The 24,712-nt window shown below is 53.1% G+C and overlaps 1 protein-coding gene across 4 annotated transcripts in view; it reads left to right on the top strand.

Annotated features, from left to right (window-relative positions):
• Nucleotides 1-8,903: 8,903 nt before the first annotated feature.
• Nucleotides 8,904-24,712, top strand: part of Hspg2 (heparan sulfate proteoglycan 2) — a 99,677-nt gene continuing 83,868 nt past the window's right edge. For 2 of the 4 annotated variants that reach the window (XM_042272121.2, XM_015999279.3), the window contains exon 1: nucleotides 8,904-9,050. In XM_042272121.2, coding sequence (XP_042128055.1) covers nucleotides 8,988-9,050 — 63 coding nt within the window. In that variant the 5' untranslated portion in view covers nucleotides 8,904-8,987. Of the gene's footprint in view, nucleotides 9,051-9,075; nucleotides 9,654-24,712 lie in introns of those variants that run through there. The other 2 variants (XM_042272120.2, XM_076565448.1) reach the window with 1 other exon arrangement.

Below are 24,712 nucleotides of genomic sequence, written 5' to 3' on the forward strand. Positions count from 1 at the left end.
GTCACTGTCGGTCTTAGACGTGATCTCCAAGGTCCTCATTATTCAATATAACTTGGTATAGGAGAATAATCCTGACAGTTTTTATACCTTAAAAGTAATTGACTATGGGGCCTGGAGATGTTACTCAGTCAGTAGAAGACTTGACTAGCATGCATGAAGTCCTGGGTTTAATCTCTAGCACTACAAAGAACTCAGCACGGTGGTATGTGCCTGCAATGTCAGCACTTGGGACACAGAGACAGGAGGATTGGAGCTCAGTGTCATCCTCAGTGACATAAGGAGTTTGACAACAGCTTGGGCTATCCAAGACCCTGTCTCAAAAAAAAAAAAAAGCTCAATATTGTCTAAACAGATACTTGATACACCGTTCCAAGAGTCTGAAAAAGAAACCCAGTTTTTAATTGCCTATGTGTACCAGAGGCACATCCTATTCCTGACCCTTCTAGGCCTCAGCCCACCCATCCCGCACTGTGCTCCCCAGCCCCATTTCATTCTCCCCTGCCTTTTCTGTCTACACATGTGACTAGTACCCCACTCCATCCCCAGCTGCACCCATCTCCCTTTTGGCTTGAGATCTGCCTCGGGGAACAACAGAAGCCCCTGCTCTTGCAGGCCTGAGTTGCTGCTCTGGCCATTTTTGGCCAACTTTTTCACTAGCCTCATGCACGGCCTCCCCCCACCCCCACCCCCAACCAGGCAGGAATTTCTGGGGAACAATTGAACAAAGCCGGGAACTTGGAGGGAGAAGGCACAGGACATTCCAAAAGGATTTCTCTCAGGCTGCAAAAGACAACACGCAAGAACAGTACAGAGAGCTCTCGGCCTCGGAAAAGAAAATCTCAAAACAGACGGAAAGTCTGCCCAGGAGGAAGGGCAGTGCGGATCAGAGGAAGGAACGGGGGAGCCAGGGGTTAAGAGGCCCACATTGGGAGGGTGGAGCTACTTCCCCCTGCCACCCTATCCCTGCAGAAGTCTCTCCATCTCTCTGGCCTCAGATTTGTGGTCCTTGAAAAATGGAGAGAGTTCGAAGAGAAAGCATTGGGATGCACAAAGAGCCATTGCCAGGATGTTTGCTTAGTAACCAAGACCTGCAGACAGGGCAAAGACCCAGCAACAGGAGAGGGTTAGTGATGCCTGTGGGGTGTCCCTGAGGAGTAACGTCCAGTAATTAATGGTTAGAGACATTCTGCACATGGGCCAGGGATGTAGCCCAATTGGTAGAGTGCTTGCCTAGCCAGTACAAAGCTCCAGGCTTGACCACCACCACCCCACCCCATCCCAGCACCGCATAAACAGGCATGGTGGCATATACCTGTAACTCTAGTACTTGGGAGATGGTGGCAGGAGGATCAGAAATTCAAGGTCATGCTTGGCTAGGTAGTGAATTTGGAGCCAGCCTTTGATATAAGAGACCCTGTCGAAAAAGTAGGGGAGAGAAAGAAGAAAAGAGAGGTCACATGGAAAGGCAGAGAGAGTGCTATCCAAAGTCACCAGTTCACAAACTGCCAGTGATTCCCATCTGACACAAGAAGTTTTACCCCAAGGGTAAACTGACAAGGCCCAGGGTTCCATCCATAGCACTGGGAGAGAAAGACAGAGAGATAGCTATGGCTCATGCCAAAATATAAATCTTTGTGCTGTTTCCGATGTGGAGGAGGATTGCGAAGAAGAAAACATCAGCCGGGCTAAACAGGCTGCTCAGTGCCACTGTTGACTGATGGTCCAGAGCAACAGCTTCTTATCTCAGACTGCTAATAAACAGTTTGGGGGCTGGCACCGGTCCATAGCTCCATTTTTGAGTAGCCTTGGTCTTTACCGACACATAGAACTGTGTTTATGTAAAGAGAGTTGAGTGAGAAAAGCAAGACATGGAACCATCCGTCCTCACTGGCACACACACAGGGAAGGCACAATGCCTGCTCCACCCGGAGGAGAAGGGTCAAGGACATTGGTGGTGGTCCAACCCCTGGCCTGCATACAGAAGCCTTCTAGGCCAATGCTGAGCCTTGTGGGTGGGAATGTGAGGGGGTGGATAGGGCCCCCAAGAATTCCAGCTTAACTAAAGAGGTTTGGGGGATGGGGACCACAGTGACGGATTGAAATGACAAAGACCATTTGATGGTCAGCTCGGCAGCCAGATTCTAGAGTAGCATTCATAAACCATGTCCCAAATAACACATGCCCTGTGAAATGTTAAAAGTTTTTCCCACGCCGGGCGGTGGTGGCACATGCCGTTAACTCAGCACTTGGCATTTGGGAGGCAGAGGCAGGTGGATCTCCGAGTTTGAGGCCTGCTTGGTCTACAGAGTGAGTTCCAGGTCAGCCAGGGCTACACAGAGAAACCCTGTCTTGAAAAAACAAAAGAAGTTGTTTCCACAAAAACAGGTAGGGTCTGTCTACAAATACATTGAGGAAGGACAGATTAAACAGTTCAACTCACTCAGGACTTGTGTAGACAGTTTCCCAGGAGATGGTCACCATGTGGAAAAGGATGCAGGATTTCCAGGGAGGTGAGATGGCTCAGAGGGAAGATGCCTGCTGTTACCAAGTCTAACAACCTGAGGTCCATCTCTGGGACCTCCATGGTGGAAGGAGAGATCTGCCCCATGAAAGTTATCCTTTGACTTCCACACAGGGACCCACAGCATGTGTGCCCCACCCCCGCAATAAAAATGTAATAGTAATTCAAAAAAGGACAGATATCTCAAAGTGTTTTGACCCCCTTTCCTCGGGGCATCTGGGTGGGAGGGCAGAAGATCCACAGGCTGCAGTGTGGGATCCCTGCCTGGAGCCCAGGACTCCACCTGGAGTAAAATGAGAAAGCGGCAGGTAGTGTGAAGACACTGGGGGGTGGCTGGGGACACAGCCAGCAAGTCTAAAGCCATGGCCAGAGGAATCACGTTGTGTCTGAGCCGGGAAGCACCCCTCAGCCTGGGCAGAGAAGAGATCTTCACTGGCTAAGAAGACGGTCTGGAATCACACAAGAGCCAAGTCATGAGTCTCCCTTTCACTGACTGAACACCCTCTCAGCCAGCCACTTCAGCCTCTGGGCCTCAGTGTCCTCATCTGGAAAAGGGGAATAGCAGAATATACATAATTGGAGCTGAGGATTTGGCTCAGTTGGTGGTACGCTTGCCCAGCATGCACGAAGCCCTGGGTTCAGTCCCCACACACATGGGGGTGGTGGTCACACTGGTGATCCCAGCACTGGGGAGGCAGAAGGCAGAGCCTCAGGAGTTCAAGGTCATCCTTAGCTACAGACTGAGCCTGAGATCTGTCAGCGCTACCTGCAACTCTGTCGCAAGAACAAAAACAGTGAGCAGGGTGCAGCCTAGCATGTAGGAGGCAGAGACAGGCAGGTCTCTGGGAGTGTGAGGCCATCCTGGTCTACATAGTGGGGTCTAGGCCAGCCAAGGCTACATAGTGAGACTGTCTCAAAAAACAAAAACAAACAAACACACAAAAAAAGCACAGTTGTCTACTTCTCAGGACCTGGTCAGATCAAATAAGACTCCGGGCCGCCTGAACAGGGAAAGAGATTTATCTTAGTTGAGGCATAAACCAGAACCTGGCCTGGAAATGTAAATCTGCAATACCTGCTACTCTGGAATCTGAGGCAGGAGAATTGCAATCTCAAGACTTGCCTGGGCTACTCAAGGCTTGCTTGGGCAATTTAGTGAGACCCCCGTGTTAAAAAGTAAAAAGAAGGCTAAAGACTTAGCTCAGTAGTAGAGAACTTGCTTAGCATGTGTGGAGGCCAGGGTTCAAGTCCCAGGAAAAAGAAAAGAAGAGGACCATTTGGCTAGGCATGGTGGCACACGCCTTTAATCCCAGCACTTGGGAGACACGGGTAAGAAGATCTCTGAGTTCGAGGTCAGCCTTATTTACAGAATTCTAAGATAGCCAGGGCTACACAGAGAAACCTTGTCTGGAAACACCAAAACCAAAACAAACAAGCAAAAAAAAGAGCAACATTCATGTCATAAGCCAGGTTCAAAGCAATTTGTTCTTTCACCCAAGTGAAAATGAAATGGCCTGGGTGCCAGCTCCACACCAGGCACTGTGTGAGTTCTTCACGGAGAATGTCAGTGGAAAGAAGGCCGAGCAAGAACAGTGTGCCGGTTGCTGCTTGCAAGGCCTCGTGGCAGCCAATCATTCCGAGACTGTCTCAGCGGTCAAGATGTTTAGGCAAAGAAGCATGGAACTATGGGAAGCTAGGGACCATGCCCTCTAGGGGAAGCCGGGGAAGGCTTCTGTCAAGGTGGGTGCATGTCAGGTGACAGAAGATTGGAAAGATGAGCAAGACTAGATCCTGCCAACCACCCAACCCTGTCCCTCCCCGGCTTGTGGGAAATTTTGCTGCCTCCTAAGATGGTGTCTTTTCCTCTTCCTCCTGCTCTTCAGTCCCCCACCAATCCCCGCTCTTTCACGTCAGTTTCTGGTTCCAGGCTAAGCCAAGGACATATCCTGTCTCTGCCTGTTTTCCCACACAGGCAGTGGAAACCCTTGGCTATAGTAGCCGCTTTCATTATTCGAAGAATGTAGCGCACAGCTAGCCCATGCAGTGCCTTCACTCACAGTATCAAAAAGCACCCCCTCGGGGCAGATGGAGCCCACGAGACCCATTACCAAACCTATTCGCTCACTTGGAAGCATACCTTTGTGATGAGAACAACCTGCCCAATTGTCCAGTGCAGTCCTGAATAATAATTAACAACGAAAGGGGGAGAGAGAGAGAGAGAGAGAGAGAGAGAGAGAGAGAGAGAGAGAGAGAGAGAGAGAGGGAGGGGGGGGGGCTCTGAGGCAGGGAAAAGATTTTGGAATCAATTGGAAACCAGGAGAAGCTGTTCCTACCACTTTTGGAGGGGCAAGCCACAACTGTAGCCACTGTTCCAAAGGTTCCCAGCTCCCGTTCCACAATCAGAGTGTTAGCTTGTATCTGCCTTCCCAACCTCTCATGGTCCCTCCTTCCCTACAGAACCTTGTAGAGACGCTTGAGCTCTTTCTGTCTTAAAGATGCTGATAAGCACTCTAAGCTATGAATACATACAGTGTAGTTACAGACACCTCTGAGGCTCCTAAAAGCCCGGCTCCTCTTCTAAGCCATACAAGGAGATGACAGCCTGGCCCCAGACAGAACAACTTGAGAACATTTACTAAAGATACTGAGGACTGCATGCTATAAATCAAACCAGCCAAACCCCTTCATGGAAAGGAGAGGACAAGGAATAAATAGGTAGATGACTGATCCCCAGACGGGTGGGGCTCCTTTGGGGAATGTTCTGGACAAGCTCTATTTTCTTGGTGTCAGCTGGTCCCCTCCAGGCCCCAGTCAGCTTTCCCATCTCTGTCCTCAAACCCTTTCAGGAAGCAAGGCCTATAGGCCTGGGTTCATCTTGACCAAAGATCTACAAAGATGTGCTTGTTCCTCTGTCTCGGCAGCCATGAGCAAATCAAGCAAGAAGCTAAATCTGTGAGACTGAGAAGGGCCCGAGGTAAGGAAAGGACACTGAGGCAGCTCATGCCATGAGATTCGTCACAGATGCTGACCTCTCCACACACAGGCAAGGCCTTGGAAAAACCCTGCCACCAGGCTGGTCTGCGGCCAACTCTGAAGTCAGCCTTCTTCATCAGACCGGGAGTTCCCTCCCACACAGCACCAGGATGCCCTCCCACATCTGGCTGGCGATCCTCGGGTAGTGGCTGCACCTCACGGTCTGGTGGAGAGCCACACACCTCACGGTCCGGTGGAGAGCCACACACCTCACGGTCCGGTGGAGAGCCACACAATGGGTATGGGGCTGCTCCACCACCAGATCGAAGCTTTCAGATGGCAGTCTTGCTTTTTCCTCATTAGGTTGGGAGCACACCTAGAAACAGTAACAGAACTGAGCATGATTACACACGTCTGTAATCCCAGCACTCAGGAGGCGGGAAGGTTGTGAGTTCAAGGCTAGTCTGAGCTATGTATCAAAAAAAAAAAAAAAAAAAAAAAAAGTATCAAAAAAGTGATCACTTCCTATTCAACGTTAGCTATGTTTCCTCCTCCTCTTCCCCTCCCTCCTCCTCCCCCTCCCCTGTTTCTTTTCTTCTTTTGGGACCAGGTCTTACGTAGTTCAAGCTGGCCTTGAATTTATGGCAGTCTTTCTGTCTCAGCTCTCAAATTCTGGGATTATAGAAAATACCACTAGTTTGGATGGTCAAACCCAGAACCTCCTGTATGCTAGGCTAGCACTCTGCCAACCGAACTACACCCTCGGCTTCTGAAATATCTTTAAAATACTTATTTTCTTCTTGAATTATGTGTATGTGTGCAGGTGGGGATGTCCACATGAGTGCAGTGCCCTCCGAGGCGTCACATCTCCGGAATCACGGTTACAGGTAGCCGTGAGCTGCCTAGTGTAGGTGCTGGGAACAAAGCTCCAGTTCCCTGCAAAAGGGGTACATGCTTTAACTGATGAGCCATCTTCCCAGCCCAAGCTGAGTTGTTTGTTTATGTGTCTGTGTGTGTGGTGGTGGTGGTTACTCACGCCGAAGCACACACAGCGTACTTGTGGAGCTCAGAGGACAACTTTGTAGTTGATTCTCTTCGTCTACCGTGGAGGTCCCAGGGATGAGGTCTGATCTCAGGTTGTCAGGCTGGATGACAAGTACCCTTCCTCACTGAGCCATTTCTCTGGCCTGATGCTTCTTTCTTTTCTCTTTTTCTTTTTTATCAGTTAGCTTTAGGAAAGTCAGCATGGCCCTCACTTTCCACACGAGACTGACAGAGGAGACTGGCTGACTTGCTCAGGTCCACACTGCTAGATGGTGGAGGGAGGCTTTTCTGTCGGACTGAGAACAACATGAGGCAGGATTGTGTCTTCCTTTGTCCGCTTCATCAGAACAGGGGCCACAAGGGGCCACGACTGGGCATGCCTTTTCTGTCTGTCCCAACCCCCCCCCCTGCCAGGAGCAGACCAGACCTTATTAGGTGCTGTGCCTGGAGCCTGGGCCGGGGCCAGGGCGTTGGCAGGCCCACTTGGACATGTTTTCTGTTCTTCATGCTCTGAGTTGGTCCCCCATAGTTATGCCCACGGGGCAGAGAAGAGCTCGGTCTTTTGGAGATGGGATTTCTGTGGAATAAGTGTCAGGATGTCAGTATTTTCTCAGGTCTCTAAGTGTTTGGCCCCTATCACAGGGAACACGCTTTCCGGACAGGGCTGGCGCCGTCCAGTGAACTGGGCATTTCCTTCTGTCCACAGCCCACCTCACTCCTGGCTGCAAAGCCCGCCAGGAGTCTCTGGAGCCTAGCAACTCGCAGGAAACAATGGAAACTTGGGTTTGTAGTCTCCTCCCTCTATCATTACTCAAAGGGTTTTCCTCAAAGCTACACACACACACACACACTCCAGTTATTTTTCTCTCCACCCATTAGCCTGGGGCTGCCTGGAAATTTTCAGTCAGAAAAGGGGCCCTGGGTAGGTGGTAGAGACACTCCCAGGCTCCAGGCTGGTGTGGCTGTCCATGAGCTGTGGCAGAAGTACAACAATACCACAATTTACCAACAAATCATTGGTAAAATGATTGGTAAAATCAACAAATTACCACCTGAGATACAGTCTGTGGCACAGCCTGTCTGTATATTAACCTGGGTCTGAGAGCTGGTGTGTCTCTGGCAATAATCTCTGTGAATCAGGGTGAGTCTATGAACGATTCAAATTGTCCTGTGGTATAGGGGTAGAAGGGCCATCTTGTTCAGTATCAAGCACCCACTCAAAGACTGGGATGAATGTATGAGAAAAATGTAGAATATACAGGCTGGTGAGTGTGTGAAAAAAAAAAGCCCTAGTGTAAAATGTGTGAAGAACCAGTGTGTGAAAACATAGGTATGGTCCAGAGAGATGACTCAGTGGGTACCGATACTTGCCACCAAGCTTGATTAGCTATCTGAGTTGGATCCCCTAAACCTACACGGTAGGAGAACCATCAGTTCCCAAAACTCTTCTGACCTCCACACGGGCACTGTGGCATGTATGTAGGAACACACACATACACAAACAAACATGTATACAAACAAACGTTTAATAGTAATAAAAAAGATGCTTCATAGATTGCTTGTTGGAATACTTGAGTCTGTAGAAACATAAATAAAAATGTAAACATAAACGTGAAGTCCGTGTGAGCAGCTGAGTGTGTGCGAGTGTTGAGAAGTCTTGCAAGTGCTCCTGAGCCCCAAGGATTGTTAGTAAAAGTGCATGCGATGTGCAAGTGGCAGGGGATGGGGGACGGCTCGGGGCTACAGAGCACTTGCCCCGCGGTCCAAAACCTCATTGTTCCGAAGCAACAGGATTGACTTGTAACGAAGTTAAACTAAGCTGAAGCAGAAGCTCCGCGAAGCACACTTATAACATTGTGAGTGTGAAACTCTGTAAAAGTTGCGTGCATGTGGGACCCCTCGAAAGCTGTTTGCTGTGGACTCTGTGTAGAGCACGTGGTGCGACAAGCGGTGTGTGCAGAGGTCTCGATGCCCTACCGGGTTGCGTCCAAGTCTCATCCCACACTCCAGGCCACGTCTGGCGTGGAGCCGGTTGGGCCTAAGCCCACACCGAAGAGGATTGGGGCCCAGACAAAGGCACAGTGCGCCGCGCCGCTGCTCCAGGGAGCCTAGCTAACGGCCTGGAGGCGGAGGCCTACTCTGAGGGGGCGGGGCCTGGTCTTGTGGGGGGCGTGGCGGGAGTCACGGGGGCGGGACCTAGAGGGCCAGGACAGAAGGCCTCGGGGGCGGAGCCTAGCCTTAAGAGGCGTGGCTAGAGGCTTGGAGGTGGGGTTTAGGGCTCCTGAACTTGGCGCCTCGGGGGCGGAGCCGGAGACCCGGGGGCGGGGAGTGTGCGGGAGGGCGGGGACGGGGGGTGGGGGGGGGGAGGCGAGCAGTCCGAAGGACTCCGCAGGACAGCGAGCGGTTGGCTGCGGGCGGCGCCGAGCGAGCCATCGAACGAGGCCGGGCCATGGGGCAGCGGGCAGTGGGCGCGCTGCTGCTGGGGTTGCTGCTGCACGCGCGGCTGCTCGCGGTGAGTGTGCGTGGCCAAGGGCCGTGGGCGGGGGGCGCGCGCCAACTTGGCGGGGACACCGGCGGCTGCTCGGCTGGGACTCTGGCCCGGGACGGCCGCGCCCGCGCAGGACCCTGGGCTGGCACTGGCCAGCGCCACCCAGCAGCGTGGGGCTTTCCCTAGGGGACGCCCCAGGGACCCAGCGTGGAGGTCAGGGGCCGTCCCTGCAAGCTTGGAAACCCGAGGGTCTCCGGCCACGTTGTTCAGGCTCAGAGTCGCCGCTGGGCATGACTCGGCCTGCCGTTCTCGGGGCCCTGACGGAGAAACTTCTAGCAGGGTGGGAACTTGGCAGGACAAGGGTACCCCTTTCTGCTGCCAACTTGGCAGAAGAGGCACTCCGCGGTGATGGGGACCCTGTCAGTTTTCGCTGGAACTTTACCATGCTGTCCTCTGGGGAGACTATAATCAGGCAGTCATAAGTAAAAACTAGGAACAAAACTGACGCTTGTGTGGAGCACCCCTGCACCTTGGAGTCCTCCAAGCCCTGAGCTAAATCAATCACTGCCTTGCACTGACTCTGTAACACCTGGAGAGAGCTGGTTAACCTCCCGGAGGTAGTCCCACGTGAGTAAAGGGAACTCAGAATGGGAAGCCTCAGGGCAGTTGGGCCTGGATGGAATGGGTGCCGGGTGCAGCGCCTGTTATGAGTGGGCCCGGGAGCAGCTGGATTTCCCTACCCTTCTTCCCGGGTCTCCGAAGTGGGATGCTGTGTGGCCCCACAGTTCAGCCCTGAGCTCACCTGGGGCCACAAGGAGGAGAAGGGAACTCTTGAGTCAGGAATCCTAAGACCTAGAAGGCACTTGGCAGGAGAGGTCCAGAGGACCTGAGTGACCTCAAGGAGGGCTGGGAGGAGTTTGGACCGGCAGAGGGTGGAAGATGCGGGTGGGGTACATCTGGACCTGCTGTGGTGAGCCACAGCGCCCAAGGTGCTCCTAGACAGTCTCCATCCCCGTCCCCTGGTGTCAGGGCAAGAGGGTGACTTTTCCAACTGGGCCAGTATTTACCCAGTGACTGATTCTCTGTCCTTGCCGGGCTGGCTTTCTCTCACCTCTGCCCTCCTGAGTCACTCCTAACCTCCCACCAGGCCCGACCCCCCCTTACTGTGTCTGCCCCACCCAAACAGCACCTCTCTTCCCCACCCTCCATCGGAGCAGCCTTCTTCCTTAATCTCCTGGCTGGCCTCTCACCCCAACCCTACCGAGCAGGCCACTACAGTTGGCTCCCCATTAAGCCTGAACTTGGAGCTCCTAAAACTGACTTGTCCCTTCTCCAAGGCAATGACCTAGACCTGGAGTGCTATCTTTCCCTGGCCTCCCCTCAGCTCTGCCCCCTGTGGAGGGCTCCCCAGAGCGAGGGCCCTCGCACAATGGCAGGAGTGGTGGGTGGGACTGTTTGCTGAGGGCCTGAGGAATTCTACTGAAATTCCCTGACTGCCACCATTGCCCCATTCACTTGTTCATTCACCAAATCTTAATTGAGCGGCATTCTATGACCGTCACTGGGAGTCCCCCAGGCTCATTCACTGGGAAGATACTTTCTGCACGGCTATTGTGTGCTGGCCCATGGTGGCTTGAGGTGGTCTGGGTGGGCCGGGGCGCGCCTTTCCATGCCTTCTAGGACTCATTCAAAGGAGACAGCAGGCAGCCCTCGAGTGCTAGAATTACAGATGTTGCAGGCAGTCACGTAAAAGTCGTCACTGATTCCCCCGCCAAGCTCAGAGTTGGGTCCCTCTCCCCCAAAGAGCTTAGCCTCAAGGGTCTTATGGACCCAGTTTTAGGCCCAGCTTGCCAAGTCTGAGTGTCCACATGTGTGAAATGAGTGCAGCTTCAGTAAGATCAGTTTTTAGCCCTGGGTCCCAGCAAGCCTGGCTCTTGATTCCTTCCTCCCTTCAATGGGATTCTCGGCAGAATCATCGGGTGGGGGAGGGCAGCCTGCTCTGGAGTCTTCACTGGAGGCAGGGACAGTGGTCTGTGATTATGCGGGGGAGTAATTTCTGTTCTGGGGAGAGGATGGGACCAGGCCTGGCTGACTCAGGACCTGCCCTGGCCTGTTGACCCTTTCCTTCCGACTTCAGTCTTAGCCCTTCCTTTCTTGGGCCCACCCCCACTGTTGGTAGGAGTCCTGAGAGTGACAGGAGCGAAGACCGAGTTTTCCAGGCTGAGGAGGGAAGTGGCTGAAATACCTGCTTCCTGCCTCCCTTGGATTTCCTCGCAGGGAAGGCTGCTCAAGGGAGCTGGGGAATTTCTCCTTCCTGGAGTGACTTCAGCCCTTCCCTCCACACAGCTGGCTGCCCTGTCCCCCAGCTGTTCCCATTACCCTCTTTGTTCCAGACCTGTGCCAGGCAAAGGGGCAGAACTGAGAGAGTGTGTGCATCAGACTGCAGGACCATCCTCAGAGTCTGGGCAGAGGCGGGACTTTAGGGATCTTTAGAGGTGTGGTTCCCCACCCCCCATCTCCTAGGCTGAACTCCGGGTGTCTGAGGAGTCGTCTGGGCCTTGCTTGGCTTGGCCCAGGCCTGTTCTCAGGATGAGCAGAGGCAAGTTAAGATCTGTGGGCTTGAGTCTCTGTCTGGGAGAAGGTTAACAAAAAGGTGCTTGAATGCAAGTAGGTGCTTCAGGATTTGGAAGACAGTAAGCGCCGGGTAGGGAGATCTTGGGGTGCAGGCCAGGCAGTGGCAAAGTGCTGTAGATGGGTCACATGTATTCAGTGTCTGTAGACTGAGGGACACTAAATTTGTCAGTAGATCCCCACATTGCTTCTGCTGTTCCCTGCTCACCACGCCCCCTCCTCCCCTCCTTAGAGAATTAGAACCTCACCCCACAGGGCCCCAGCTCCCTCCGGGACTGGGACTCTGCTGTCCACTCTCCTCTCTTGTGCTTTGTTTACTAAGTTTCTGTTTTGTTTTGGGTTTTCGCTTGCTAGTTTTTTTCTTCTTCTTCTTTTTTTTTTTTTTGGTTTTTCGAGACAGGGTTTTTCTGTGTAGCTTTAAGCCTTTCCTGGATCTCGCTCCGTAGACCAGGCTGGCCTCGAACTCACAGAGATCCGCCTGGCTCTGCCTCCCGAGTGCTGGGATTAAAGGTGTGCGCCACCACCGCCCGGCAGTTTTTTTCTTTTTGAAAACATCTTAAAATTCTTTTGCTCTTCATATGTGTATATAATTGATTGTATTTTGGTCATTTTGTCTCCCTGTTATTTTCTCTCACCCTCCTCCCCCATTTTTTGAGGGTATGTTTTAGACAGTTTCATGCATCCCAGGCTTGCTTGCCTCAAACTGACTATGTCAAGGATGACCCTGAACTCCTGATCCTCCCGCCTTCTCCTCTAAGTGCTGGGATTACAGGCTTGAGCCACCAGGCCTGGCTAAGTTTCTTGAACATGCCCAACACACTCCTACCCCAGGGCCTTTGCATCTGCTTTTCCCTTAGCTTGGGACATACGTCCCTGAATCCACAGGACTCTCTGCCTCCTTTCAGGTCCTGATAATTCTGTCCTGTCCCTCCTAGCCCAAACTCACCTATCCCCCACCCTGCTCCCCTGGCAGTACTGAGAATCGAACCCAGGACTTCTCACCTATAATCATATGTTCCATGTTGAGTCCACCCTCAGCCCAATTGCTTTTTTTTTCTTGTCACCATCTAACATGAATCTATTCACTTGTTTATCCATCTCCTCTGCTCTGTTTCAGTTCCATGGTAACAAGACCTCATCTGTTTGTTTTTCCAAAACTGTATTTATTTATTTTCTGTGTATGTGTGTGGTAGGGCGGTACATGTGTGGAGGTCAGAGGACGACTTGCCGTAATTGGTTCTCTCCTTCAATCTCGTGGGTACCAGGGATTGAATTTAGGTCATCAGGCTTGACCACAAGCACCCTTACCTGCTGAGCCAGCCCACTGGTCCTCTTAACTAACTTTCTATTTGTTTATTTATTGGTTTTACTTGTTCTCTGTTTTTATTCATTTCTTATCATGCTTGAATATTTTTAATCAATATTACTAATTAAACGGTTCTTTGACAGTTTCACACACATATATGATACAAACTAGCCATCCTTGCCCCCGCTCTCCTATCTTCCCTGGCTACCACCCCCCACTCTGTTCTGACCTTCCTGTCCCTTTTGTTTTGTGACCCACTGAGGTTAACCAAGGCTTTGTGTGTGAACATAGGTTTTGAACTAGCCATTGGAACCTGGTGGACTTAGCAGTAGACACATAGTTGAAGACATTGACTCCCCATCTCCCAGAGTCTATCAGCAGCCAACAGTTCGGCAGTGAGGGGGTATGCCTCCCTCCTCTCCCCTCTTCCATCCATGCCTGACAGGCCAGTCCTGTGCAGGGCTCAGTGCAGGTGACTCCTCCATCTGGTTTTGTTAACTGGAGTAAGTTAACAAGTAAGTGCCCCAGAAATGTACTTGTTGGAATGCATTGAGCCATGGAGACTAGCGTGGTCTCTAGAATCTAAGCAGAGGAAATGGAGGCGCGGAGAGGTTGGGGGCCCCGCCCACTTGCTTACTCAGGAGAGTCAATTCTGAAGGTAGGAAAAGCCCCCCTGACACTGCCCACTGTCCCCCCTGCCTTCAGCCACCATCAGATTCTTTTTTTTTTTTTTTTTTTTTTTTTGCATGAGGGTGCAGGGTCCCCTAGAACTGTAGGTACAGACAGTTATGAGCTGTCATGTAGGTGCTGGGAATTGAACCCAGGTCCTCGAGAAGAGCAGCCAGCGCTCCCAGCCACTGAGCCATCTCTCCAGCCCCAGATTCTTAAAGTGTATTATATTTATTAAGTATGTGGTGGGCATACGTGTAACGACCGGAGGACAACTTGTAGGAGCCGGTTCTCTCCTACCCATGAGTCCTGGGGGATCAGATTCGGCTCTTTTGTGTCCGGGCCCTTTCACCCACTAGGCCACCTCCCAGGCCCCACCATGGCGTTTTGATGAAACTTGTCACTGATGTCATTATCAGTAAGAACTCTGGCCCCATGTGGCGTCGGGGGCTACTTCAAGCAAGGCACAGTGGCGATGCGGGTCAGGATGGCTCCTGGCGATGCCGGGAGCTGGACTCTGGAGCAGTCATTTGTAGGCTTGTGAATTGCCCCTGAGGCCCTACAGACAGTTGAAAGCAGCTAGGGGAGAGGCTCTGAGGACCAGGTCTGTAGGATCTGAAAGGACTCTGCCTGGTGTGCTGTTCATGATGAGGGAGACGTAGGTCCTGGGCCCCCATTGACTCCTGCAGGGAGTCTTTCCTTGTTTCTCAGCTGCTCCCTGGGGTCTGGAGGTTAGGATGGGTCTAAAGAGGCCTGAGGACTGCCTGGCCTTGGGGTGAAAGCTGGGGGTGGGATTTGGAAAGATACGGTGATGAGTCAGAGGCAACTTGGAGGCCAGGCCTCTAAGTCCTGGACCTTCTGATTTTGGGATGGAAGGGGTGGACTCCCAGCCCTGGCCTTTCTCTCTTTGCCTGGTCCAGCTCCAGCTGTGGGGGCCAGGCTGGAGGAGGATGGAGACTCAGCTCCCCAGTGGCTTCCTAATGGTCTGCCAGTGCCTCCTCCCCTCCCCCCTGCTCCTGTCAAGGTAGAGGGGAGCTGGGTTGAGGGTCCCTACCCTGTTGTAAGGCTACCCCAGCCCAAGCCTTGGGCTCTTTGGCCCTGCCACCGCCTCCCGATCTTAGAGCCTGGAGCTGGCTGACTGAAACCCAGAAATATGTGTGGAACTCGCTTCGTGGGGAGCCGCCAGCCTCACTACCCAGCCTGGTGGCGTCAGGCGGTGTCAATAACGGCCTTGAGAGGGGTGTGGCTCATGGCTGCCCAGGGATGGCTGGGCTGGGGGCACCATCATGAAAGCCCCGAGAACAAGGTGGCTCTTTGAAGCCTGGGAATGTGAGTCTGAGCCGACACCAGAATCGTGCTCGCCTCTTTCATATGATGCTCGCTTGTGCCGGGGCTGTGGGGACATCCTGGTATCCCAGGGGCATTTGGGGCACCCTGAGACATCCCCAGGACCAGCCACTAGCACTCTTCTTCCTTGGGGCAGAGAGGAGGGCTTCCTACTGCTCTGGATTTTTGGGGATGCTGGCTGTACAGAGGCTGACAGTGTGGGTTAGGCTGGTGAGTGAGCCAGTGGTGTGGGCTGGTAAACAGTCTTTCAACCGCAGCTGCCGGCGGGTGTGTATCACACTTAAAATTCATTTAACAAATATTTATGGAGCATCGTCTCTGTACTTGACCTTGTTCTGGATGCTAAGTTTGCAGCAGAAAACCAAAAAAGTCAAATTCTCACCCCCTCTGTATCCTGTGTTTTAGCCAGTACAGAAGCCAGCTATACTAAGAGGGGGACGTAAAGCAGAGCAGGGTGTAGAGGAGAGTGATGATGCCGGGTAAGAAGAGCCTGATAACACATTCCGGAGAGCGGAAGGAAGTGAGGATGGGCAGATGTCTGGGGAAGGGTGTCCAGGCAAGGGGAATGGGCAGTGAGGAGCTGGAGGTGGGAGTGTGCCTGCCATGTCGGTGGGACAGCACCATTGAGGTGGTAGGTAGTGAGATGCCGAAGGGAGGCTGGCAGCGGATGGCACAGACTTGGCTATGGCAAAGTCTCAGGGTTTGGAAGGGCCCTGGTGAATTTAAAAAAAAATTATTTACGTGTGTGTGTGTGTGTGTGTGTGTGTGTGTGTGTGTGTGTGTCTGAGAGAGGGAGAGAGGAAGAGAGAGAGAGAGAGAGAGAGAGAGAGAGAGAGAGAGAGAGAGGGAGAGAGGGAGAGAGGGAGAGAGGGAGAGAGAGAGAGATGGAGCCTCTGGGGCTGGGGTTACAGATGCTTGTAAGCTGCCTGGTGTGGGTGCTGGGAACCAATCTTGGGTCCCCAGCAAGAGCAACAAGTACCTTAACTGCTGAGCCATCTCTCTAGTTCCCCAGCTGTGGTGTTTTAACAGGGTGGCTGTAGTTGCTGTGAGGGTCAAGGGTCAAGGAGTCTCTCACCCAGACCAGACATGACTGGAGCCAGTACCAGGTCCACAGATGGAGAGAAGTGGTTGACTCTCCAATCTTGAAAGTTGGGCTCACAGGACCGGCTGATCAGGAGTGGGAAGGAGAGAAAGAGTGGCGCTTGGGAGACTCCGGAGTCTCAGGCCTGAGCATCCAGAAGGCTAGAGCTGCCGTGGAACCGTAGGACGACTCCAGGGAGCTGCATGGAGCAAGATGGAGTGTGATAGGTAGTGGAAGGGCAGTGTGGGCTGGGAGTGACTGACTAATGCCAAGGCCAGTGGCCTCTGGGCTTCTCCAGCCCCTGAAACCCTTTCTGGCCAGTCTGGGGCCTCTGTGGTAACCTGGGGGCAGAGTGGAGGGCACTTGTGTCCACTTGTAGAACTCACCAATAGGGATTCCTCAGAACCCACAGCCAAGCCCCTGGTCTGGGTTGTGCATGGGGAATGCATTTATGAAGCACCGTGAGGTCAGGGACTTGGCTTTCCTTGTTGCGGTTTGCCAGGGACTAGGCAGATAGCTGGCAGACACTGGTCCAGTGAATGAGGTCATGGCTTTAGGGAGGGTTGGGAAGGGTCTTCCTCTGGCCCTGGATTCAGATAAGCTAGCTTCCCAGCCACTGCTCTGTGTTGTGACCTCGAGGGTGTGAGATGAGCTCTGATACCCATTCTCCGGTCTTTTCCCTTGTCTCTGTCCTCACTGGAACCTCTTTCTCTGGGTGTGTGCACAGGGCAAGCAGGGAGCTCAGACAAGCCTGCTTTCAACCCTGTAGATTATCCCTGACTGGCTGTGTGACCTTGCCCAGGTTGCTGGGCCTCTCTGACCTTTGGATCAATTTTGAAATGGACAATGCCTGTGTTGTGGTGGTTATTGGTTGATCAGATGGATATACTTGGAATTTGGTAGGTTTGGGATAGCTAGTGGCTGCCTTTAGATTTGCTCCTACACAGTGCGGGGCCAGCATACTATTTGATGTAGAATTCCTAGTGCCTGGCATGTTCTATTTGTCTGGACCAGCGGGGTGGAAGAAGCCCAGGCTTGTTGAAGGCATAGCTCCCTCTGCCTTTCATCTGCAGGCTTGGAGCCCCAGATGCAACAGAGCCTGATCGTCACTGCCCTCCTTCCCTCACTGAGGCCACAGCTGCAGGACAGAGTCCACCCTTCTATCCTGATTGCTCCTTCCTGGAGGGGGGAAAGGAAGGGGGGGTCACACCCCAGGGTGTGGCTTGGGAAAGGCTGGGGCTTCTGGATAAATCCATTCCCTTCCCAGCTGTGTGCCGTCGATAGGCTCTGAGCAACAGAAGGTGTGGCCAAATGGCTCCCGTGGGTGCAGAGAGGATGTTGGAGCATCTTGAGAGAAACAGGAGAGGGGGCGTCCTGGGACCCCATCCCAGCACAATCCTTCTTTCAAGCTTAGCCTGGAGAATGCGTGACCTTGCCCAGGAAAGCCTGGGCAAGGCTGTAGCCCACCCTCTTTGGCTAGGGTAGGAGCACCGCACAGCTTTGAATCTGGCACTTGTAGGCTCTCAGAGTCGGCAGGACTAGAGAGAAAGAGGGACACACAGGGATGTGTGATCTTGCCCACTGGGCAAAGTGTGGAGCAGACAGCCCTCACTGCCTACCAGGGTGGGTCACGCCCAGGTGTTTCATTTTTAACTCTTGACATCTTTCCCAGCTTCCTCAACTTCTGGTGCCTGAGAAGGGGAGGCAGCCAGGGGCTTGGCAAGGGGAGGGCTTCAGAGGTGGCCTGAGGTGACCTCCACAGATGCTTCTCCTGGGGCTAGGCTGGGAATTCCCAGCTGCCTCTGGCCCCTTCTCAGCCCACCTCTCCCATGAAGAAGCCAGCCCAGCCCCCACCTCCTGGCAGCCCCTCCTAGCCGCTGACTCATCCCTGTCCATGTTCGGCGGTTCCAGTTTTCAAATAGTTGGGAACTGGGATCATGCCTCTTGTTGGAGCCCTGGCTGGCTGGGGTACGTTGAGACCATGGCCTCATAAATTCCAGCCCTAGTGACCGCTCGCCACCCACCTTTGCCATCTGCCATCCTGTGTGACCCAGAAGAACAGAGACCCGAAATTCCCGGGTTCTCTGGCCCGGGTCACCTAGGTCACTAGCCTGTGTTTAGTAGTGTTCACACCTTCTTGATTAAAGCTGTCACCCTGGAGAGGCAGCCTGGCACAGGGCCTTTTCTTTCTAGCCATCATCTCCTTCAGCCCCCCCCCCCCTCTCCTGCTGTCTGTGGCCTCTGCACTATCTCCTCTCAGAGGGGCAGACTGAGATACAGAGTCCCAGTATCCACTCAGCCTGTAGCACCCCCGAGAGTGGAGCCTGGGTCCTCTGACTCCCCAGTTTTCATTCTTTCCTCAGTGGGTCAGGCTTAGTGGTTCTAAAGGGGGTAATCTAGGAGTGCTGCCTGGAGGAGGGGACCAGGTCCCTCTTAGCAAAGCATTTGAGCAAGGTGCATATCTGCCACATGGTTCCAGCTAGCTCCTGCTTCTCAGATTTGGTTATCTTTCCCCCAGACTTCCATCTCAAGCCTGGTAAGTTCCCCAGGTTGAGGCATGGGGCTCCTGCCAGGAGGACTGAGCACCCTGCATGCTTCTCAGCCAGGTCCAAGCTCCCCATTGGGCTTCTTGAGTCTAGTGAGTGGAGGCAGCCTGCGCACCCCCAGTATTGAGAGATTGAGTGGTATACCGCGTGCAGACACACATAGGATACACAGGCGAGTCCCAAACTGTCGTTCAGACCACTGGAACATCTGTCTCTCCTTCCATTTATCCATCTAACATCCTGAACATTGTTAGGAGTATACTCCATTTCCCAGACGAGGAGTAGCTATAAAAACAGTGGTCTGCCCGAGATCCACAGCCAGAGATAAGGCCTGGAAGGAGGTGGAGGCTGGGTTCTGCTCTGCAGAAGCCTTCGGCCTGGGAGAGGCAGGACAAGAGCTTCAGTGCAGCCCAGCTTAGAAGCCATTCCTTCCTAGGAAGTTGTCAGGCCGAGGAGGAGACCAGGTTGGCACCTGTGGTCAGGACAGGCTTCCTGGAGGAAGTAGCTCTGAAAGTAGGGTGGGCTTGGATATGCTTAGGGAAGAGGAAGCATCAGGCAGAGTTTCCGCCCCCTGGCCCCCCTCAGCCTGGATCTTATTGTCCCCATTGTATTGGATGTGCAGGAACTGGAAGGAAGAAGCCCTTGCCTACTGCTAGAGTTGTTAAAGCTGAGGAAAGAATGAGAGGAAGTCCCCAAGATAGCTGACGGGGACATCCACTTCAGCATCCCCACCCACCTAGCCAGACAAGTAGGCAAGAGGTCCAGGCCTGGTCCCCACTCTTGGCCACAGCCACACTTCCTTTTCACTGAGCCTCCATTTTCCTGCTCTCACAGTGGGCTTTTGCTCTTGGGTTCTCCGCCAGCCTATGGCGAAGTAAAGGGCTGGAACTTCTCCCAGGAGTTAGTGGTAAAATGTTCTCAAGCCCAAGGTGGTCCCTTGGAATACCCTCTCCCAGCCGTCACCTCTGCCATATCCTCCTTCTTTGATGCTACCGGCCTTTAAGTGCTGAGCCTTGAAACAAAGGATGGTCCGGGACTCTTCTGTGTACCCTTAGACATCCTGGAACTGGTCCTGTCCTTCTGTATGGCAGCCCTGTGGTGATCTGACCCCTGGGCTCACTTTTGTGTCCTGTGGGTCTCTGATGCTGGGCAAACAGCCACAGCCACTATTGGTGTGTGGCAGTTGAGCACTAGGCTAAGAGCCTCAAGAGTCCCAGTGGCATGTGGGACTTGGGCAGACCTTAGCTTCTTGGAGCCTAATCTCCAGATGCAAAATGGGACCATTCATTCATTCATTTTACAAAACTCCATGAAGTGCCCTCTCTATGCCAGGTCCTGCACATGGCTGAAGGAAGTGCCAGTGCCCTGGGGAGAGGGCCAGAGACAGGAGGCTGCCAGGGGGAGGCCTGGAAGAGTCTGGAGCTCTCAAGAGTGCCTCAGCACCCCTTTGCTACCCACTCACCATATCCCTCTTTCCCTGACAGCGAGCTGGTGGGAGGAGGGGGCCTGGGATTGCTAGGGCAGAGGAGAAGATCCCTAGGAAGGGTAGGAGCATGCTGATTCACTATGAGTCTGTTTATACAGAGTCTAGGCATTTCCATTTAGGGTGACAGGAAGTGGTTCTCAGACCTCTCAGGTTGGAATTAGACCCAATAATATGAAGGAGGCTAGATGTGGTGATGCATGCCTGTAGTTCCAATACTCCAGAGGCTGAGGCAGGAGGATCTCGGGTTCTGGGGCAGTCTGGACTATCTAGACAGACCCTGTCTTCAAAACCAAGACAACAGCTGGGAACAGCAGCACATGCCTGTAATCCTAGTACTTTGGAGGTGGACACAGGAAGATTAAGGAATTCAGGACAGCCTGGGCTACATGAGACCCTGTCTTTAGCAATTTTCTCCCCGCCCCCCAAGACAGGGTTTCTCTGTGTAGCCCTGGCTGTCCTGGAACTCGCTCTGTAGACCAGGGTGGTCTTGAAATCACAGAGATCCGCCTGCCTCTGCCTCCCGAGTGGTGGGATTAAAGTCGTGCACCATGACTGTCTGGCAAGACCCTGTCTTTAAAAGAAAGGAAAAGAAGAGAGAGGAGGTTAGAGAGGTTAGAGTTCCCACAGCCCCTCCATATCTCTCTCTCTCTCTCTCTCTCTCTCTCTCTCTCTCTCTTTTTTTAGATGGGGGAGGCAGAGGTGAGTTAAAGCCTGGACCTGAGGTGTGGAAATGCCAGGAAAGCGTTAAGTGGCCTGGGAAGGGAGGGAACCAGGACACTGGCATAGGAATGTTCATGATAAGATCAAAGCGGCTGCCTGCCTGGGCCTCACCTCTGTTTCACCTGAGCAGTTGGAGGGAATTCTCCAGGCCAGAGGACCTGGCCTCCCAGGGGATGAGGGTGGGGGTTGGGGGTGGGGTCCCCTTTCCTGCCTGCCACACTCCAGGAGGCCCGACTCTCACAGCTTCCCATGTCCCTCTGCTCCCTCCCACCTCTGCAGTCTCCCCCATCCTCCCTGAGGCCCACTTGTCCTGGCAGATGGTAGAAACCCCAGGAGACACCTGTACTTGGCACCTAGGGTGTGGGAACCCTGTCTCTAGCAGGGCACACACTCCTGTTCTCCTGTCTCAGCTCTCTGGGCCTGGGCAGGGGTCTGAGCCTAGATCACTTAAACCAGAAATAGGATACTAGTCATGAAGAAGTACGCCATTCAGTCCGGGAAAGAGCCCCAGCACCCTTTACATTAGGGTGTTAGCTTCCCCACCCCCAAGTTCTGCATGTTGTACTTTGAGGCTGTGTTAAGGAAAAGCAGACAGGGCATTGAGTCCCATCCTAACTCTAATATGGTGCTGTTGCCCTTGGGCTGGTAGATTAACCTCTCCGCGCCTAGCCGGGTTTTGACCAGATCAATTACCTTCACAGGAGCTGTTACTTTATGCTTTTCCTGTTTCCCTTTAAGATTGTGCAGTCCTAGGTGCTGTGATTTACATTCCTTTACTTGGGGGAAGCTTCTAGCCCCAGGTCAATTCTTGCTGAGAGATTTGTTGTGATACTCCAGGCACCTGCTGGCCCGCCTACTCCAGTGACAGACAGCAGGTAAACCGTGAGTCTTAAATTGGCTAGTGACCTGGTGCCCCAGGCCTCACTGACCGAGATGCGTGGCTGCAGGATATCCCAGACCCAGACAGGGAGGAACTGGCCTCATCGTGCTTGCTGAGAGGTCCGCCTCACTTTTCTACCCTGTTCTGGTTAATGATCACTTTAGGCTGCAGTTTTGTGCCCGCCCTCCCAGCTCCCTAACCACTCTGTCAGCGGCCTGGGTGTTCCCTGCTTTAATGTGGCAGTCCTGATCTGGGACCCTGGGGTGGAGAAGGGGACTCTGAGTCACAGCCTATGTTCCTGGGAGCTTAGGGCCATAATATCAGGGTGAACTGTGGTTAGTGTCTATGTGAGCATTACCAAGAATATCATCCCCAGGCAAACTGGCTCCTTCTCATGCTCCTCCATGCTCCTCTCTAGGCCCATTTCCTACAGGTAGTTCCCTTTGGGAAGTTTGGGACAAAGAGGTTTGGCTCGCTGCTCTCTCCTGCCCGTTCTGGGCTGTGTGACCTTGGGTAAGTCCCCTCCTCGTTTGGAGCACATTCTTCTTTATCTCCAAGAAGGGAGGACTCACCTCTACTCTGCAAGTGCTTACACTTAGGAGAAAGCGAAAGTTGAACCCTAGTGGGTAATCAGGGCAGCAGCCACCCATGCAGGCGAGCCTGAGGGCTCAGGAGTAGGAGGGAGAATGGGGACATCCAAGGAGCTTGCATGAATGAAAAGGGACAGCTAGGGGCTGGGAATGTGACTTGGTTGGTAGAATGCTTGCCAAGTATGCGCAAAGCCCTGGGTTCAATTCCCAGCACTTCATAAGCCAGGCATGGTGGTGTATGCCTGCAATCCTGGCACTCTGACAGCTTCCAATGCCCCCCCTCTCTCCCTAGTGCCCACCTCTCACTTCTTGCCCTGGCAGGTGCTGAAGGGAGGTAGAGGCAAGAGGATTATGAATTGAACATCATCCTCAGCTATATAAAAAGTTTGAGGTTAGCCTGGGCAAAATGAGATTTAGTTTCCAAAAAGAAAGAAAGAAAGAGAGAGAGAGAGAGAGAGAGAGAGAGAGAGAGAGAGAGAGAGAGAGAGAAAGAAAGAAAGAAAGAGGAGGGATGGGGGCCAGGTAGGGGTGGGGCTGGGGGTGGGGCTGGAGCCCACCTCGGTCCTCCAGCCTGCTTGCTCCTGGACTGGGTCCCTGGGGCTGGAAGAGGGAAGGCTATTTATTCTAGGGCTATTAGGGCATTTCCCCATCCTGGCAACTGCTATTTTGAGAGCCCCGGGGAGCAGGGGCACTGGTTAAATTAGGCAGTGTTGCTCCAGGAGGAATGTGTGAGGAGCCTGGTCACTGGGGCTGCAGGGATTGCGTGAGGCGGGTCACTCTGCAGAAAATGACTCTGCAGTTTGGACCTCTTTATAAGGCGATGGAGGGGAACCTGATTGAAACCGCAGCTGAGGGGTGGGGGTAACGCCGTGGGCCTCTTTTGGCTGGGCCTGGTGAGGAGCAGGGTTGAGGGCGGGCTCCACAGCTCCATGCTTGTGGCCGCTGCCTGACGTGGGTGGGGTTTTGGGTGGTGTGATGCGTGGGAAGGATGGATGGGCAGTCTTGGCCTTGAATCCTGCTTCTGCCTCGCTCTAGCCTTAGGCTCCCAGGCGGGCCACCGGCCCTTGAGGCCCAGTGAAAGAAGTTCTTTGTGGCGAGCACAGTGTAGTCTGAGCCCTTTGTGGTCTTAGGATTGTAGCTGCAGGGTGGACCTCACCTGGGAGATCTGTAGGAATGTGGACTCAGCCCCATCCCAGACCTACTAAATCTGAGGTGAACAGCCCCCAAATTCCCAAGGTGTCCTGGGAAGCCCTGCTTTGCTGGCCATCCTGTTTCATCTTGGAAAACATCCTGTGGTGTAGGAATGACCAGATGCTGTGGAAACGGGCATGGGAGGGCCGACCAATCACACTCTCCTGGGGTCTGGGGTGCAGAGGGATGGGGAGTCCGAGCCCTGGCAGGAACAGCTATCGAGGCCACAGGACACTCTCTTTCACCCCCAGGTGCTGGTGTCCCCCGAGTCACTTCCAGCATGTACTCCTGTCCCAGAAGCGTCATGCTGGTGTGGCCTGTGGGGGGGACGAAGGAAAAGAAGGGGGTACAGTAGGAGGAAGGGAGCCCGGGTGCGGGGGGGGGGGGGGGCTTGGTTAACCTTGGTCCTGTGTCCCCTCCCATCACTGCGGTGTCCCCGACTGAGTCTGCCTAACAAAAAGTATTTGAGCCACAGTGGGGGTGCGATCCTGTTTCTCCCAAATCTGTCTGTCACCTCTTTGTACAGAAAATGGAGCCAAGCTGACCGTTATTCATGTAGCTAATCGGCACTCTCTTTTTCCGATTTAGTTTTTGTGTCTTGGGGGCTAGGGATGTAGCTCAGATGGTAGAGGACCCACCTAGCATGCGTGAGGCCCTGGTTCCAATCCCCAGCATTGCATAAAGTCGGACATAGTGGTGCATACCTGTAGTGCTAGGACCACCATGAGTTTGAGGCCATCCTGCGGTACATAATAAGACAGTCTTATTTAGGAGGGAATAAAGGAGGAAAAAGAACAAAAGGAAAAACCTAAGCTACCTATGTATCTATTTTAAATATATTTGTTGGCAAGGTGGCTGAGTGGTAAGGATGCTTGCTGCCCAGCCTGATGAGTTGACCTGAGTTTGATCTCCAGAATCCACAGAGTGGAAAGACAGAACCAACCTCTGAAAGTTGTCCTCTGACTTCCACAAGCCTGCCATAGCATGCACTCACACAGATGAACACATACATAAGAATACATTATATAAAGCCGGGTGGTGGTGGCACACGCCTTTAATCACAGCACTTGGGAGGCAGAGGTAGGTAAATCTCTGTGAGTTCGAAGCCAGCCTGCTCTACAAAGAGAATTTCAAGACAGCCAGGGGTGTTATACACAGAAACCCTGTCTCAGAAAGAAAGAAAGAAAGAAAGAAAGAAAGAAAGAAAGAAAGAGAGAAAGAGAGAAAGAGAGAAAGAGA

The sequence above is a fragment of the Peromyscus maniculatus genome, chromosome 2 (genome assembly GCF_049852395.1).
Source record: "Peromyscus maniculatus bairdii isolate BWxNUB_F1_BW_parent chromosome 2, HU_Pman_BW_mat_3.1, whole genome shotgun sequence".
NCBI classification, from domain to species: Eukaryota; Metazoa; Chordata; class Mammalia; order Rodentia; family Cricetidae; genus Peromyscus; species Peromyscus maniculatus.